Source organism: Sinocyclocheilus anshuiensis, unplaced genomic scaffold (assembly GCF_001515605.1).
Source record: "Sinocyclocheilus anshuiensis isolate Anshui unplaced genomic scaffold, SAMN03320099.WGS_v1.1 scaffold253, whole genome shotgun sequence".
Lineage (NCBI taxonomy): Eukaryota > Metazoa > Chordata > Actinopteri > Cypriniformes > Cyprinidae > Sinocyclocheilus > Sinocyclocheilus anshuiensis.
The window spans coordinates 2,693,326-2,712,250 of NW_015537969.1; the positions used below are offsets into that span (position 1 = coordinate 2,693,326).

The 18,925-nt window shown below is 37.7% G+C and overlaps 1 protein-coding gene and 1 long non-coding RNA gene across 2 annotated transcripts in view; one reads left to right on the forward strand and one right to left on the reverse strand.

Moving 5' to 3' along the window:
* Positions 1-18,925, forward strand: part of LOC107670015 (uncharacterized) — a 718,471-nt gene that overhangs the window by 567,894 nt on the left and 131,652 nt on the right. The gene's annotated exons all lie outside the window — the stretch shown is intronic.
* LOC107670007 (PHD finger protein 14-like) overlaps positions 1-18,925 on the reverse strand; it is a 118,315-nt gene that overhangs the window by 48,015 nt on the left and 51,375 nt on the right. Inside the window, exons 10-14 of the mRNA XM_016462474.1 lie at positions 17,879-17,985; positions 15,318-15,413; positions 7,820-7,923; positions 7,473-7,604; positions 6,223-6,385 (exon numbers count right to left, since the gene is read on the reverse strand). Of these exons, the coding sequence (XP_016317960.1) occupies positions 6,223-6,385; positions 7,473-7,604; positions 7,820-7,923; positions 15,318-15,413; positions 17,879-17,985 (602 nt within the window). The remainder of the gene's footprint in view (positions 1-6,222; positions 6,386-7,472; positions 7,605-7,819; positions 7,924-15,317; positions 15,414-17,878; positions 17,986-18,925) is intronic.

Below are 18,925 nucleotides of genomic sequence, written 5' to 3' on the forward strand. Positions count from 1 at the left end.
CGTCATTACAAAAAATAAAAGAAAATTGCAATGTGATGTTGTTCAAGCCATGTGGCAGTAAGCTGAACAGAACAAAGTTTAACGCTCTCCACGAGTAAACAGCTCACGCAAAGCAGCTGGTGACTTGCGGCTCACTGTAGCTGCTACAGATGTCAAACAGTGGTGCTCCTCTCTAATCCAAATCTCTCATTCAGTCCGGCTCCCCCTTGTGTGCCATAGAGGGTAATAATGGGGTAGAACAGGGTTTCGCCAAATGAGGGAACTGCAGGGGGCGTGAAAACTAATAATTAATAATTAATTAAATAAAATGTAACATTAAAATAAACAAATGGGGCTGCACAGCTAATTGAAATAAAACTGAAATAGCGACATTGCCATAAATCGTGATTATCAAATCAAAGGCTGCATTTTAAAGAAGTATATAGTCTGTTGTGTCTGTTGGTTTTATTAAAATTAAGAATTCGGACATGCTACTCATTTCACATATATTCTGCCTACGATATACTAGTGAAACAGGCATATTCAGAAGTAGGATTCAATCCCTTTGTTTAGAGCCCAGACCACAGCCTCAATCGATGCCCCTCTCTATCCAGATATAAGGCCATTCCGCAATTGGGTCAACCCTGGCTGTTAAAATTGGATTTTTGTGTGTCATGAACCAAGATTGAGTATCCAAACATGTTCTCCACAGAGCACTCTCCTGTTCGCTTAGAGACACTTTTTGCACTGTTTTTCTTGTCTACCATCGGCGGATCAACACTTCATCTCCATCAGTGGCTGATAAACACAAGAAAAACAACAGCAGCTTTGCACGAGTCAAATCAAACGTCTCCACCTTAATGCGAACAGGCGGATGAGTGTGCCAAGTTGGGGCTTTTTAAAAAGGGAAGAAAAAACGACAACATATTTAAACAGACTGTGAAAACAATTCCATCTGTCGCCTTTGGCTTGCCACCACACAGCAGATGGAACACTTATCATTATAAATGCTAACTGCTTCCACACTGCCAACTGCCACTTAAATGCCTCTGCCACTTCTCCCTTGATGGTGGCACCAAACAAAGGCACTCATTTATTTTATTATTCCTTCATTATGGCAGACTCGATTAAGGTAATCTATTAAAGGCTAGATCAGTGGTTCACTGTGCCGAGATCCTCAATGTAACAGTAAAGTACTGTAAACGTGGTGAAGGGCTGACGTAAACAACACTCTACACTTGGAGGAGGACAGTCAAGACGACTCCGCAAAAAAACCCTACTTTTTAATTAAAGGCCTTGCAATGCTGCATCTTTAAAAACACTGAATCAATTTCCACAAGATTGGAAAAACTATTGGTGCATACAAAGGGACCGAAACAAAAAGTAGCCTACTGTGGTAATTCAAAGAAGACTAATGGCTTAAAATCCAGGACAAATATGTAAAATAATCAAAAAGGTGTTCGATCAGAAAAATAGTTTGCTACTAAGTAAAAAGAAAAAAAAACAACAACAACAACTATAGGAGTATTTGGCCTAAAGGGCACAGAGGCAAAAGATGAAAAAAATATATATATATACAAGTGAAAAAATTAATTAATAAATATTCAAAATTTTAGTATAAGATATTTTTCAAAAATAATGTGCAATATTATTCATAATTTTATTTATTATTAAAAGGTGTTTTATCAGAAAAACTGTTTGCGACAAAGTTTGCAAAACTATGGAATTGTTTGGGGTAAAGGCAAGAGTGAAAAAATTACAAATATTTAACTAAATAAATAACTAAAATAAATGATTAAAGTATAAAAAAAAAATAATACAAAAAAACTAAAGGGCATAGATAAACAAATAAATAAATACATTGTTAAATTTAAATATAAAAAAATAAACAAATAGATTTTTTTAGTGCATTGCAGTAGATTTTGTAGTTGTGCCTGTCCCATTAAACAAAATGCTTCTTCTTGCGGGTGGTTGTAATGTCAGGGTATTGCTTTGTGGTTGCTAGGGTGTTCTGGATAGTTGCTAGGTGGTTACTTAATGGGCCAAATATGAAGAGCCCAACTCGAAGCGTCTATGATAAAAAAAATCACTTAGACAAGTAGATAGCACACTTCTCCTCTACAAGTTGCAACACTTGAAGTATCATTTATGTTTGTATTGCCAATAGTGCCAAAGTTTTATACTTGAAAAACCAAAGTATGACCAAAATGACCCTTGCTTTTGCAAACTCCACTAATTATAGCAAGATTTCCAATGCCTTTATTCGCGCAAATGATGCATAAAGTCCACTAGAGTCCGGACAAAATCTCAGTGTGTGCTAGTCATGAGAGCCATTTCAGGTGTGCAGGTGATTCAGTGGCCGCGGAACAGTGCGGCACATTATGGCGCTTTTCACTGCATGGTACGGCACGGTACGGCTCGGTATGGTTCACTTTTGGGGGGTTTTCCACTGGGTACAGTACCTGGTACCTTTTTTTAGTACCACTTCGGTTGGGGTTCCAAGCGAACCGTACCGTTACCAAAATGTGACGTGTAAACTCTGCTGATCACGGATTGGCCGGAGAGAATCGTCACTACCTGCGTCACTGAACTTGCGACACAAACACAAAAGAACCGCTAGATTTAAATCAGCACAGCCAGCGAAGGATCGAATACAACTGTCTTGAACGAGCGCACCTTTTTTTAACAACCAAAAAGTGGCTGTTCCCCCTGTTGAGGAAGTACAGACGTTGCTCTCGTTGATAGCAGAGGAGCGGATCCAGTGAGAGCTTGATGGGGCGACGCGGAATGAAAAAGTTTTTTAGGAGTCGCGGCAGTAGAGGCGGCGCAACTATAATGACGTGAATAATCCCGCCCACTCTAAAGCGATACTAAACTGCAGTGGAAACGCAAACCGAGCCGAACCGAGCCGTGCCGTACTGTACTGAGCCGTACCGAGCCGAGTCGTACCACGCAGTGGAAAAGCGCCATTAGTGAAGCCGAACACCACTGACTCCTGAATGGAGGGATGGCGGAGGGTCGATTAGCTGACCGTGATAAATCAGAACACAGCTCTACAAGGGCTTGCCACTGCCACATCGGCTGGTTAAGGGCATTAAAAAATGCAAAGCAGGGCTCCTTCAGCTGCTGCCACACTCTGGAATGCAAGTGAAGATACATTCTGCAATGAAGCATCTTTCTCTGGTGGAGTTTAGCCGGAGCTACAGAAGAGGGAGAAAAATAAATGCCTTTTAATCCAGCTGCTCTCCACCGAAGCCTTCGCCTCACTTCTGGGCACGCGTCTCCGAGACTAAAGGGAAAACACATTAACCCTGCCTGGCATACGCAAGCCCACACTCACACGTAAATACAGCAAACAAAAAATACCGTCCAGAAGTCATTCCTTTTACCTGCGTGTGAGCTATTTTGACAGCTGTCAGCCAAGGCGAGTGGCTGCAGTGCTGCAAGAGCCATCTAAAATTGCGCTTTACTTTCTAATTCAATTTAAAAAACTGGCAGGGAAAGGTTTATTGGCTAAGCTTTAAAACAAAAGGTTGAAAAAGACAAAATGAAGGAGGGCTGGAGAGCATGTCGTTTCTCCGATGGATATCTTTTGTCTTCCTTAAGGGAGCCGGGCTGCCGGAGCGCTATCGCAGGATCAGAGAATGCTGGACAGTGATAAGTGGAAGCCATGGAGAGCCTGAAAGACAAGCCCTATCTCAAGTCTGAAAACACACACACACACACACACACACATACACCTACCCCCTCACACTTCAATGTGGCACTCTGCCTCTACAGCTAGAGGTACTGGTGCACACGTCTGATCATTCAACAGACAATATTAACTCTGTTACAGAAAGCTGCCTATAAACACAGCATTTTAAGGCATCAAGGTGAGCTAAAAATAGTACACACACACTTGGCAAAAAAGTTTATTGTCTATTATCGTGTAGTGTGGTGTGAAGCACAGCTCAAACAGCAGTTTTCTGTTGGTCAATGCTATGAATATGTGAGACCAACTTGAACCTGTTGCAAAATCTGGGTGGGGAAATCTTTTTTCATCATGCAGAATTCCTGGATACATGGATTCCTATCAAAATGACTGGATTTGCCTGAGAACATTTGCCAGACAGTATAGTAAATGTAACCACATCTTAAAGTTCGCATGAAATCAAAATTTACAATATTTATTTTGTTAGTGCACATTGTTAGTCTAAAGGTGAACAATTAATCCATGCAAGTTAATCCTCTGAAAAAAAATGTTTGTCTTGTTTTAATCATAATCTGATCATTTGCTTCCTCTCTGGAATGGCATTCCTCCTCTGATGACGTCAGTTTGACGGCTTGGGCAGAACAAACGCCCCTCCAACCGTTAGTTTGCTGCGAGTGAAAGATGAGAGGAGCGCAAAAATAAAACCCCGCCCTCTACTCAATATTCCATTTCAGTTGGAAATACGTCACCATACTGAAATAAAGTCGGCAGCATCTTCCGGTTCACACAGGCTTTAAGGCTGTTCAAAACGTAACTGCCTTAACTCAGTGACACTATGAAGTGTTCCTAAATATTACAAATTTCATTTAATAATGAAAAGTATTAAAAAAAAAACGCCAGCTGCAAATAAAAATGGATTTTGTCCAATATTTGTGTGTTCTGTGTTATTTATGCTTACTAGGGTAATGCAAGGCATGCAAGACCAACTTCTATCTAAAATGAATGGAGAAATACTGAAATCTCAAACACTGCTTGCCAAACTTAAATTTTTTGTAAATCAGCAACAAAATCTGACAAACTGTCCCCTAAATGTTGTTTTTTTTTATCCTCAAATATAATTTAAAAAGTGTATATTTCACATTGGTACAGCCGAAGCACATGTACAGCCCAGAGTGCATCTAAAAAACAGAATATTTCTATGGAAAGCAGGAACTTCCAATAGCAGCTGCAATGATTTTACCGATGGACCCTTTTCACAAGATTGTGATGACGTCTTTCAAATACTCAGCATCTTAAATCCTCTTTTTTTATATTTTGATTTTTTTTAAATATATACATTTATAAAACTATACTTTGTATTATATCACCTTTTCATCAAGTTACCAAAAAAAAAAAAACTGGTTAAAGCTAATGTGAGGGTGTTTCTAATGCAGTGTCTATGGGAGGGACGGTAAATTTGACATTGTTCTCTCTTCTGACTGCCGATATCGGTCTCTTTCAATTTGTTCCTTTGATTGAAAGTCGTGAAAACACTATCATGTAGTTTTTCTTTTGCTATTTGAGTAATTGGGAATGCAAAAAATATATGTGTGGTACTCTCCCATTCACTGCTCTCGAATTATGAACTATAACGACTTCTGCTGCTGAAAACCCGGAAATGTGAAAAAGGTCTATTGGCAGCTGGCTCTTTTCTTTATGGAGGGAATTATTCTGTCAAAGTGTGTATTACGCTTTCTCCCATTGAGTGAACCATCTTGGTACTTATAAACAGTCTTTGATATTGTGCTGTTAGTTTAGCAACATGCTAATGTCAAATGTATTTGAATCAATTTTAAGGCAAGCAAGATGTAGCACTCTTTGTGTCATAGAGCATTCCAAATCAGTTACTTGTGAGGTTGAGCTATCTTCTATAGCAGCTGCTTTTGTACGGAGTAGGCAGCAAGGCAGCTCGTTAAGTTTCGGAAACAATTCTAAATGCTAATGTTCTAATAAAACTGAAATGCTAGGGAGCAGCTCCAGTGGGGTTTTTACTGATGGCTTAATTATGGCCGTATCAGTTTCAAGGTGGTTTTATAAAACAATTAAAGATGATAGAGTGTTTAGGTTGTCCATTTCAAAGTAATCAACAAGGCTAGCTGTTGTGACCTTCACCGATAACCTCTGCGAAAGCTCAAGAGACTAAAGAACAGGTCAATTATCTATTTTACGTGAGAAGCAAAGAATCAATTTCGAGTCAGTGAATGAATGTTTGACCTAAGACTACAGCTAGAGTTAAAGCACCAATCAGAGAGAGCTAGACGAAGCTTAAAACGGACTAGTGGACAAAGTAATTCCCATTTTTCAAGAGATTTGTGGGTCTCTCTCAGCCATGTTTTCATTAACTAGAGAAGACATAACTGATGATGTCATGCATCCATGGCTAGAAATCCACCTTTATCTTTAGTGGAAATCTGTGAAACGCAGCTGGTGGGTATTAGAAGCCCAATTTCAAGTTTTGGCTTTTTAACACACGTTCGTCATCAGTGAGCTCATGATATGCTCATACTCACAGTCCCTCTCACTTGAAGCTTCTTGGGCTCTGGGCTCATTTCTTGAGGGATGAATTTGATTGGTCCCTTGATCTGCCTCCTGGACCTTTTGGTTCCATCCGGTAGCGTCTCCATGGCGATGTCAGCCTCATCACTGCTGGCCTGGTCGCACTCAGAGCACTGCCTGAAAAAGGATGAGCGACAGAGAGAAAGAGAGTGAGAAAGACAAAGGAGTCAGGTATTCTTTTGCTTTCATTTGACCTTATTGATTCCTCAATATGGAGAACTCTTTGAGATGAGAGAGTGGCTTTCAAGGTCCATGTCAATGTTTTTCCATCAGAAGCAGATGTGTCATATTCATTCCAACAAAAGGGTTGTTAAAATATCCCGCACAAACAATATATGAAATTGAAGGAATAGCCGAATTCTTAATCAGTGCGAGCAAAAGCTTTTTGATTATAAAGTATTACTGTCTCAGGGGCAGGCAGTTGCCAGTAATTAGGTACGACTTGCCCCCCCACACAATTTTATCTTTCAAATGCTTTCTAATTTCCATCCAGCAGTGCGGAACAACATCACGCTTTCTTATTCATGGATTAAATGAATTACTCGAATCAGCAGCGAAAGCATTGGGCTCAGCTTGACAAATAAACAAAACACAGAAACTGTGGAGCTCCACATAATTTTTCAAAGTGACAGTTAGTATAACCTTATGAAAGTAAACATGGAGGGACTTTATGACGCACTGCAAGTGGACTGCTGCACTTAGAATTTGAAATAGCACCTTTATTTTGTGATAGACATTTGAAAAAATAGAGCTGTTAATTTGCAATTAATCATGCCCCCTGACCCATATATAAAGTTGATTTATTTATTAGCATTTCATGTAATATGAATAAAATACGATTACAATTTTTGTCAAATTGACAGCTCTTTGTTTCATTGACAAAAAAAGGGAATTGTTTATAAAACATTTATTTGTTTCCTCTAGAGCAGGGATTCACAAAATTTGGGATTTCAATCATTGATTTTTAAATCATTTGATTTCTGATGTTGTGTTCACATAACATGCAAGTAAATAATTAAATATTTTCTAAATATCTTTTTTAGTGAGTATTTAATTATGAGTGTTTGTATTTACTTATTTTAAACGTTACATCTTTATAATCACTAGCCAGTATTGATAATCAGAAACCCTGCTCCAGAGATGTCAGCACTTCTAAAAGTTACTTCTATCCCATTTTAAATCCATCTCCTACTCCTGTTCTCACCAGTAGCTGTTTTTGGTCTTCTTCGGCATGCGTGTGAGAGGCGGGTCCAGGCAGCCCAGGTGGTAATGCAGCTTACAGGTGTCACATAGCAGTAAAAGATGCTGGTCTTGGTTTTTCTTACAGATCCCACAGCTGCACAGAACATGAAACTGTTTTTTATTTACAGCACATAACCGTATTAAAACATTGCCTCTTAAGGCATCTTTTCACACATTTTTCTCTCTTTTAGCACATAATAATTTATGAATTCTAGGTCAATGTTTAAAAAAGATATTACAATAACCGTGGCCAAGTGTCGTGACTGATGCCGGGCACATGCTGGCGCCCTGTATCGGCTGCAAGCTAACCTGTAGAGCATAGCTGGGAGGCTCGACGACTTCCCTGGTGATCCCTCCTTCTTGCTTGGCTTTCTCTCTTTGGGAGCTTTCAGAACTGCAGGACAGTTCAATTTCTGCAAATAAAGCAGAGCACTGAAATGTAGATACATTTGAAAGACACATAAACAGCATAATATTAAACCACACCTTCATAACTAATGAAAGATACTTTTAAGGTCATATTCTAAAGAAAACATTGAGTGTTTGCCAGGGCAGTGCTGTGCAGATGATAAGGTGATCTGAGTGAAGCACCTCCAGTATGATATTCGGGTAATAGATATGGCTTGCGTCCTTTAATGCATCTCTATTGGACATTTCAGCCTGTTTTATTGTCTGCAGGCAAAAACTGTAAGTCAACCACTTTAGAAAAGAATCTAAAACTGCACAACTTGAGGTATTCATGTCCTTATCAAGCACTATTTGGTGAAATGCAATTAAACATTTTAGAGTATAACATAAATTTTTCACAAATCTGTTTTTGATGGTTTTTTGACAGATAGATGGACGAACGGATAGATAGATCAACAGATGATATACGTGACACATACGTAGGCTCAAATAAATAAAAGAGAATGCAAACAGTGATACTCCTTTAAAAAAAATAGTAAATTTATTTATTTTCTCAAATTTAAGTAAATTTATTTTGGAAAAATGTGCTTAAAGCAAGAATAAAATGCTTTCAATTTACATTTATCATCAGTGTTCAATCGAGAATGTTTTGTCCCTGAGCACTTTGGCATTTTTTGCTTGTTTATTAATATTCTCAGAAATTTCTTCTTTCAATATAGTGTGCAGGATTTGCTTTGTCTTCCCCACGTTTTATGTTTTTCTTCAATGTTAAAATACTTTTATCCGATCCTTAGGTGAAGAGACAACAATAAGCACAAACACTGTGTCTCTACAGAGCTTTCAATATGTTTGTTTGAGCGGCCTGACATAGAAATACTGCCTTAACAAATAAATGGTGGGTTTGTGACAATGGAAGCTGGCCGGAGCGTTTGGGAAAGTTGTTTGAATTAATGCTTTTCTGTTTGATGCTGCTCTTGGCACAGAAATCTGTTTTTCTCTGGTTTCCTCTACATGTAACTTTCCTAATAGCTTTCATCATGGTTATGATGCATCACACAAAGCACTTGACGCCCCTTATAGTGCAAATACAAGGAAACATATTATTTTAAAGATCTTTTGACAAAACAAGGTCACTTGACATTGACAATCACTTTGTATTTATATTTAAAGGGAAATGAAAGAAAGGGTGAGCTAGATCTTACAGACACCTAGAGGAGGCAACTATGTGACTTTCATTCTGGAATGGCAAATAAGCAACATTAGACATTTTACATATAGGTACAACTATTGCTATAATATAATGTAAATAAGCTGAATTAAGTTTTTCTAAGAAAGTTACTTCTAGAGATGCTTGGATGGGTTTGGAGAGAGGATAGTGGCCAGGAAAAAAAAAAGTTGTCTATTTTCCGTCTATACATCTGTGCTGCATCTTTTCTGTCTGGGTTAATTAGAAAAATTATCTAGTAGGAACCTGTTGCGCAGCAACACAGAGCGGCTTCTCTCTAGAGGCTTTCTAATCTGAGCATGCTCAGTTCAGTGTGCCCATGGTGACAGTCCCTCTCCACCGCACCACAGGGATTATAACAGGCCGGAGAGCCGAGTGAGGAGATGCCAGCTTTCACATCCTGCAAGCTCTGGGTTACTGTGGACAGTCCCTCCTATCCACACTATTTCAGGGGGAATATTATTTGGAGAAAGGTGTTTGCAGAAGAACAAAACAAAACAACAACAACAAAAAAAGCTTCACAAAACAGCCGAACAGGCGGTTGGCCATCTGCTGAGGGAGCCAGACAGACTTTGCTGTCTTGCAGAGATTGTGGAGAATCCCATTGGTACACTGAGAGGGGTCATATAACTCACGAAATTTCCAAATGGGCTGGACTTGTATGGGGAGCCCACAATGACGTTGGTGTCCACATGAAACATTTCATTTAATATAACAAGATTTTAATTTAATTTAATTTTTTTTTACATTCATGAAAACATACAATTGCTAACATGACTAAAGATAAACAGGAATTAAAGAAACAACATCTAATGTGGGGAAAGAACAAAATTATCCTTTTTAGTCCATAAATTGTCAGCAAATTCACAAGTCCACAGCTGAATTTTTAAAGTTCTCTAAAAAACTTGATTAAAAATAAATAAAAATAATTATTAGACTAATGCTAATTATAAACTTTTCAATACAATATTTCAGAGTTTTTGTACTGTACATAAAGCTTTGTTGTTGTTGTTGTGATTGTTTTTGTGCCAACTTAGGACTGGGGTTGGGATTCGAAAATCAATTCCAATTCCAGAATCGGATACTTAAGGTCAGGAATCAGATACTTGCTGTAAAATGAAAATTTAAATTCCACCTATTAATTCCTGTGTGCGCATCTTTTTTTTTTTTTTAGGTGGTGAAAAGGGGCTGTTAAAAATGTATTTGTCTTTGAATCATTCATTCAAGAGATTCATTCAAAAACACTGATTCATCTAGTAATGAAACAAGTAAATCTTGAGTGAGTCATTGAATCATTCCATTCATTTTGTTTAGTTGTGTAATATTTTTTCTTCAGAATTATGAGAACTATTATAATTTTGCTCAGTGTACTTCTGTAGCATGTTAGTGCTTCTGCAGAACCACAAATGATTATTTTTGTTGTTGTTGTTGTATAAACATCTGCTTATATGTGGGAGGGAAAAAATAAAAATTTCATTTTTTTTTTAACCACATTGGAATCAAAACTGGGGATCAATAAGAATCGGAATCGTTAAGCAGAATCGTAATCGGAATTGAAATTGATAAAATTCAAACAATGCCCAACCCTAAGTTTAATGGACATTAGGTGAGCACATATAGAAAATAATAGCTTGCTCAAGTGTCAAGAACCAGATCAGTTTGATTCACCTATGAATCATTCAACTTCATATTTGAATTGGATTACTGTTTCATTCATTATCAGTGTTGAAGCATGCATTAAGATGCAACTGAAGAAAACAAAGTATATAATCTTTGCAAATAATTTTGTACATCAATGACCCTTTTCACATTTCCAAGGTTCTCTGATGTGTAAGTCGTAGTGGTGAATGGAAACTACAACAACTATTAGGGATGTACAATGCACCCCGGGACGGTTGAAAATCGAGACAAATATGTGACTATTCAAATGCAGCACATTTGTTGGATTGTGATTAAAATACAGTGGTTGCCTCTAATTTTAAATGGAAAGAGCACAGGCAAAGCCTTGTTTATATGCAGAGATTTCTTTTTTTGTGTTATTTATTTCAATTTAGTTTTGTTAGCTGACATATTTCAATTTCACAAAGAAATATGCAGTGTTTGTCCAAGCAATAATAAAAGGAGACTTTTTCATTTGTCTTAAATTTCATTTTGATCAAAAACTATGAGAAAAATTGTATTGTGAAATCAGTATAGCAAATTGTATTGCATCGTGAGTTGTTACATCCCTAACAAATATATATTTTTCAAATCCATAGCATAATTTGTCATTTTCTAAAAATGACTGGACTGATGGTTCATAAAGCAGTAATTTAGTTTTTTTGATATGCTTTTTTAACTAATAACTTACTAATAAGTAAGTTTGAATAAGTTTAAATAAATAACTTTTTTTACCAATAACTTTAAACTCTAATATGAAAGTGTACTTGTTTTTCTTTTAATAAGAACATCCAAAACTGTGGAATATTTATTCACAAATAATAGCTTGTTCACATCATGTCAGGAACCAGATCAGTCCAATTTGTGAATCAGATCATTGTTCAATTTGATATCATTGTTGAAACATTAGTTAAAATGTAAGCGAAGGACACAAAGTATAAAATCTTTGGAAATATTTTGCACACCAATGGACCTTTTTCACATTTCCGGGGTTCTCGGAAGTGGAGGTCATAGTGGTGAACAGAAACTACAACAAATATCATTTCTGCATTACCATTTGCTCCAATAGTAAGAAAAGAGACAAGAGAAAAATGTCAAATTTGCCATCATGCTCCAGCCGTTGCATTAGAAACACTCTGTAATGTAATGCAACAAAACGTACAGTGTTATTAAAATTTAGAAGATCATATTGACAACAAATTATATGCTGCATACAAGTTTGCAAAGGTCAAAAGATCCTTTTGCCCCTTTCAAAGCGCACTGGTGAGAGTTCTCCCTCACCCAGGGTGGCACGAGAGACGAGACCCTCTCCTGAGATCATCAATAATTTGAGGGTTACGTGCAGATGCCAATGACTGATAGGGAACGAAAATGTAGTAGATAGATGACACAAAGGAGCGGGGCGCCATGACTGATGTTGCTACTTAAGCACTGCGCATTTTCTAATTATGTGATTTATGACCATCATTGCAGATTCACTGGCTCGCTCTTTTCAAGACCACTCGGCTCTCCTCGCCTACTTCTACCTCCTCGCTCCATTATTGCAGCATTTATCTGCCGAGAGGACATTTTAAGAGATTCTTTTAATTAACCATCTTACACACTCTCTAAGCCGGGTAACTGGTTATTCAACGCAAATTAAGTTTTAAACAAGTGCGCATGGGTGCATACAAATGGGTGCCTTTTAAATGTTTTGTCGCGGCATCAAAAGTGAGATAATGACGCGAGCGGCAGTTCAGACTGTTGCTGTTTTAGGTTATCGCAAGGAAGTTTGGGCTCTCATCCTCATTCCAGACAGGCATCTCATCAAATTCACTCTTCCCGGGTGTATCATAGTGATTAAAAAAGTGACAAAACACAGAGGACTGGCGATACCTCCTCAGTAACAGGTTCTCACTCTGAAGCCATGCTGTAAGGCCTGGGCTTTTTACCACTACACTAACTCTCCACATATGCACGCATAATCTGCATGAAATTGAGCAACGTTTAGCTCCAACAAAAGGGAATAAACTTTTTGACAAACTTTTGGAATATTTTAAAACCTTGAATCCTAACAATTCCTTTCACGGTTGCTGTTGCCAATGACATTTTTGTTTCGGGGCATATCCTGCTAAATGGCATTCTAAGCACAGACTGTTATTTAGACAAAAAGAGAGATCTACAGAACATTTCAGACTTTCGCACTCATTAAGTGACCGTCACCCATGGCGACGCACCTTGGTGATGTGGTTGCCATAGTGAGCAGGGGAGAGGTTGGCGGCTTTTAGCTACAGAGTCAGGGCTGAGTGCATGGCCAATGACAGGTCAATCAGTTAGCGCAAATGAAAGAATTTCGCAAACAGGAGGCCCATTACAGCGAAGAGAATTACCTCAACGCTGTCTACCCTGTGGGGTGCTGCCTACAATCTAGATTTCTTTCAATCACAGCTCATTACCCAGGTGTGAAAAATCCAGGGAGAAGACTTCTGCTCTCTTTACACTCTTTTCACTGTGAAGTCAAAAACGAATCCTGCGAACAATATGCTACCACCACCAGATCCACGTGACAGGTCTCAGTACCCACAACTGTGAAAGGTGTGTATTATTAGCCAAAGAGATGTTGACTCAAATCACTTCACACTTTATTGACTAAAGGTTAATAAGCTATAATGTTTAATATAGCTTTCAAAATAAGAGTCTGATGTACCATGGAGACATAAATGTTCAAATTTACAGTCATTAATGCCCATTAACGGAAGCTAAGCTGCAAAAAATATGGATGGCTATAGTTATATTTTTTGTCATAACCACAAATTATGGTGTGTACTATGTTAATAGTTCAAGTGAAAACATTAGCTAATTATTACAAAGGTTGTTTCAGAGTAGCTGCTGTAATGTTAAGGGAATTAATTTTCTGAACTGATCACACGATTCTTCAGAAATCATGCTGATTTGCTGCTCGAGAAACATTTCTTATTATTATAAATGCTGAAAACCGTAGGATTGTCTTATTTTAAATATATATAGCATAATAGCAAATAACAGCATTTAAAAAAAAAATAATTAATGTAACCATTTACTGTCACTTTTGATCAATTGAATACATCCTTGCTGAAATAAATATTTCTTAAAAAAAAAAAAACTTAAAAACTTAACTGACCTCAAATTTCTGAATGGTAGTGTAACTTAAAAGGTGCACAGAACAAAATAATGTTTAAAAAGGATAACAAAAACAAATAAATGAACCAATGTTTTAAACCGACAGATTCAAAAAGAAAAAAAAAAAAAAACAAGACCTTGCCAAGCAGTTCACCCAAAAATGAAAATGCTGTCATTAATTACTCACCCTTATGTCATTCCAAACCCATAAGACCTTCGCTCATCTTCGGAACACAAATTAAGATATTTTCTTAAGATATAGAAAGCTAAGATAGCTTTCTGACCCTGCGTAATCAGCAACACAACTACCAGTTAAAGACCAAGAAAGGTAGTAAAGGACATTATCAAAATAGTCCCTGACATCAGTGGTTCAACCGCAATTTTATGAAGCTTCGAGAATACTTTTTGTGTGCCAAGAAAACAAAAATAATACTTTATTAAACAATTTCTTCTCTTCTGTGTCAGTCTTCGACGCACGTTCACGAAAGCACTGCGACATATGCGTGTGGTGCTGCTGACGTAGAACCCGAATCCGTTGAGGCTTGTTTGCAAGCAGAGGAATGCACATGCATGCATTGTGGTACTGTCATGAAATTGTTGAATAAAGTCGTTATTTTTGTTTTTGTCATTCTTTTTGTTTTCTTGTGGTTGACCAACTGATGTCACATGGACTATTTTAATCATGTCCTTACTACCTTTCTGAGCCTTAAATGTGGTAGTTCCTTTACTGTCTATGCAGGGTCAGAAAGCTCTCAGATTTCATCAAAAATATCTTAATTTGTGTTCCAAAGATGAACCAAGGCCTTACAGGTTTGGAACAACATGAAGGTGAGTAATTAATGACAGAATTTTCATTTTTGGGTGAACTATCCCTTTAATACTTTATGCTTTATTTCACTGTAAATATTATCCTATATAAGATACTTAAATCCACTTTCAAATCTGATGGCTTTATTTTATTTTTTTCCATTTTAATGCATTTTAAAAAGACACACTGGATTTACATACAGAAGTCTTAATTGTACAGTAACAAAAACAGCCTCTTTAATCTAAAGGTCATTGAGAGGGTGGAAAATAGTTACAGAAAAAAAAAAAGAAAAACAAAATTCAAGATTAAAACCTTTGTTTTTAAGAAACCTTGAGTTATATAGGATTGAAGTGGAATTCAGAAATATGCTATAAAAGTGTAAAATATGGGCCCATCCCAACCTGATCAGAGTGCTTGAAGCAAGCGGTTTGTATCAGGGTGGGCTGTAAGCTCACTGGAGCTGTGATAGATGAGGCGTGCAGTCGGATCAAGGATGGGATGGGGCGTAGAGAGACGGAATGAAGATGGACGGGGAGAGAAAGGATGAGGAGGTTGAAGGTAAGCCATACCTGTCCAAGGACCCCCCCCATCATGCTCCATATGGCTTGGCCCTCGGTCCTCAGCTGGCCATTGACATTCTGCAGGTCCTCCAGAGACTCGCACAGCTGTGGCAGATAAAACCGCAGCAAGGCAGTAGATAAGATAAGACAAGGACAAGTTGGGCAGCTTAGTCTGTTACACACACACACACACACACACACGCACGCAGGGACGGACGGACGGACGGACGGACTAACGTACAAATGCAAAGGTGTACACAAATCTGTGAACATCTGAATGCCCAATACATGCATACACTTTCACTGTGCATTACAAAATCCAGGTTGATTTTAGGTAAACAACAAATGATACACATCAAAACACTCTCGTGCAAAAAATAACATTTCCAACTATTAACAGATTCAGAGCCCAGCACACCATGAAATAAGGGATTACACTTCCTGCGTTTACATCTGTCTCATTCGCGCACACACACACACACCATGGTGGCATTTCGGCATGTAGGGGCCACTCTCAGCTCCAGACAGTAGATAAGCATCAGGCAGGCATTTGATAAAGACGATGATGAGAGGAAACATTGGAGAGGTGAAGTTATTATGGGTATGTGAAACGAAACTGCAGAGAGCCGTCCCTTATCTCCGCTGTCTGTGAAGATGAGGCTCCACGTGGAGAGCTTGAGCTAACATTTAAAACCGGCTCCTCTCCACCACTCACTTCAGATTAATACTGACGGCTCAGCGGGGGCTAACACATATTAATGCAATTATTTATATAGTTACATATCATTAATTTTAATGGTTTCTACAAAAATTTTATTAATAAATTTCAATCCTATTTATACAGTGGCCCCTACAAGTATTTGGGTATTTAAAGGGACAGTTGACCCAAAAACACAAATGTTGTCCTCATTTAATTTTTTCTGCCGAACACAAAAGAAGATATTTTAAAGAACATTGGGCTTCAAACAATATTGGACCCCATTTACTTTCATTGTATACACAAAAAAAAATTGTATCAAAATATCTTCTGCTGTGTTCCATTGAAGCACAAACAATATATATTGAGAGATACACTTACTGTTTTATAAAATACCTGTGAAGTCATCACAGACATTAGCTTTTTCTCATTGGTGACGCAAATGCACTGCAGTTTGCAATTATACAATGTTAAAAACATTGAACCAAACAATCCAACTAACCATGTAACATACTATATAATTCAGGATTATTATACATAATTTCCAGAGGACTCAGTCCCTGCCTTAGACACAACATTTGTGAATAAGCAGTCAGCTTTCCACAGATGTTGATTTTCACCGGGATCTATCTCTAAGGCCGGCGTTGTGCTAATGCATGTTGAGTGCCGTAATTAACAACACACACTCCATTAATACCGCTTAATACATGCGGTGCAGAAAGACTGGACGCCACATTAACTCCTCCAACTTTCTCTCCTCGCTTTCATTCTATTTCTCATTGGGCCAGATGAGAAAACACAATCTACCCAAATCTGCTTCGAGAGATCATGTTTAGGAGGATTGAGGGTAGGAGGCAAATAAATAAGGCAGCACAGAACATTAGTTGCCGTTATACCAGGGGTTTTGAAAATTTTATTAGGTTTTTTTTTGTTTGTTTGTTTGGATTTAGCATTTAATTTTTTTGTTTCGTTTTAATTTCATTGTTCATAAATATATTTTTATTTTGTTTGTATTTTCTGAACTTTAGTTGGCTGGTTTGCACCAACTTTTTTTTTTCTTTTCTTTTGTACTTGTTTTATTTTTGCTTCAGTGGAAGATCAGTTTTTATTGTTAATTTTTCATTGTTTGTGTTACTTGAAACAAAGCAGAAATAAAATATAAATATTAGTTGAAAAACAAACTTGTTGACTTGTCAACTAACTAAAGTTTAAAGTATTAAAATCACTAAAACATTAAATAAAAGCTAAACAGAAATATATAAAAAACAAGTAATTAAAATAACAAAAGTAATACAATTACAAAAAACTTCACCTAAAGTTAAAATGAAAAATAAAAACAAAGTATCAAATTATTAATTCAAGTTGTTTATAAATACCACAATACTAAAATAGAACTGTTAGCAGCAGAATACACTACTAAACTCATTCTCACTATTTTTTTATTGCATTTCCATTTGTAGCTTTAGTTGAATTTTTCAGTCTTTTGCCATTTTTTTCCCATTTTAGTTAACAGAAATATTATTCACTGCCAGTTTTTGTCATCTGAATTTACGTTAACAAAAATAACCTTGTGTTATACAAGATCCCTGCTTTTTTATTCCTCTCTGCAGTTGGTCCGGCACAAAGCAGCTTAAAAGGAGACTTCACAATTGTATAGTTAATGGAAAGACTGAAGCATAACTGCCATTATATAGTAGCTGTTTAGGAGCTTTTCCGCCTGCTCCTGTGATAATATTCCAGCAGCGCGTCGTTATTTCCTGGTGTGCGTGCCTCTGCTTAAGCACCAATGGCCAAAACAAATGTGCTACGGACAAGCGCTAATGAAAAAAAAACAGATGCTAGCTAGAGCCTGGAGTGTCAATAGTAGACAGACCTTGTTGTACTCCATGTGCAGCTTCTCCTGCTCAGTCTCCAGTTTGTCTTTAAGGTTCTTCTGCTCCACAATGTTGTCCTGGATCTGAATCATCCTCATGTTCCGCTCTGAATATCAACAGACACGAACAAATCGATACTGAGATTGCTATCAGAGTACAGGAAAAAGTATATCAAAGGAAGATTGAGGGAGAAAGTGTGAAAAAAGAGGAACGTTAAGAGAAAAAGAGGGAGAGAAAGTGCGCTGATAGAGGATAGGCCTCCTGCTAGAACCTAATGGAGTGTGTGCCCAAGGTTACTCTACACATCTGCTCTTAACATCACTCATTTGGAGGGCAAGTGCCTAGCTGCAAGGCTACAGAGCGGGATGCATGTCTCACGATCACTGTCTGATACAGCCTGCTGTTCCGCAGGCACATTCAAATATGTTAGGGACAGCAATTCACATGCTGCAAATGCATCATTGCTAGTTTTGCCTATTAAAATTAAAAAGTGGAAAATATTATCATAAGAGGGTTGAGAAACGCTGATTCTAAAAAAATAGATCATAGGCCTGATGAGTTAAAGGGTTAGTTCACCCAAAAATGCAAATTAGCCCATAAATTACTCACCCTCAAGTCATCCTAGGTGTATATGACTTTCTTCTTTCAGACGAATCCAGTCGGAGTTATATTAAAAATTGTCTTTGATCTTTCAAGCTGTTTCATGGCACTCAGCGGGTGTTGCATGCTTCGGTCCAAAACAAGTTAAATAAAAAGCGCCCATCCATAAAAAAAAATGTCTCACACGGCTCCGGGGGGTGAACAAAGGCCTTCTGTAGCGAATCGGTCCGTTTTTGTAAGAAAAATATCCATATTCAAAACGTAATAATCACTTTAATGTAGCTTGCGCTCACTGTTGTACACGGAAGCAGTTCCGGGGGAATGACGTATGAGTTCAGCTTTGCGCCGCTCAGAAGTGACGCACGTGGAAACGCAGCGGAGAGATCAAAACAAAACAACGGTCACGAATTAGAAGTACAAAACGAGGATTTGTAAAAAAGAATGTC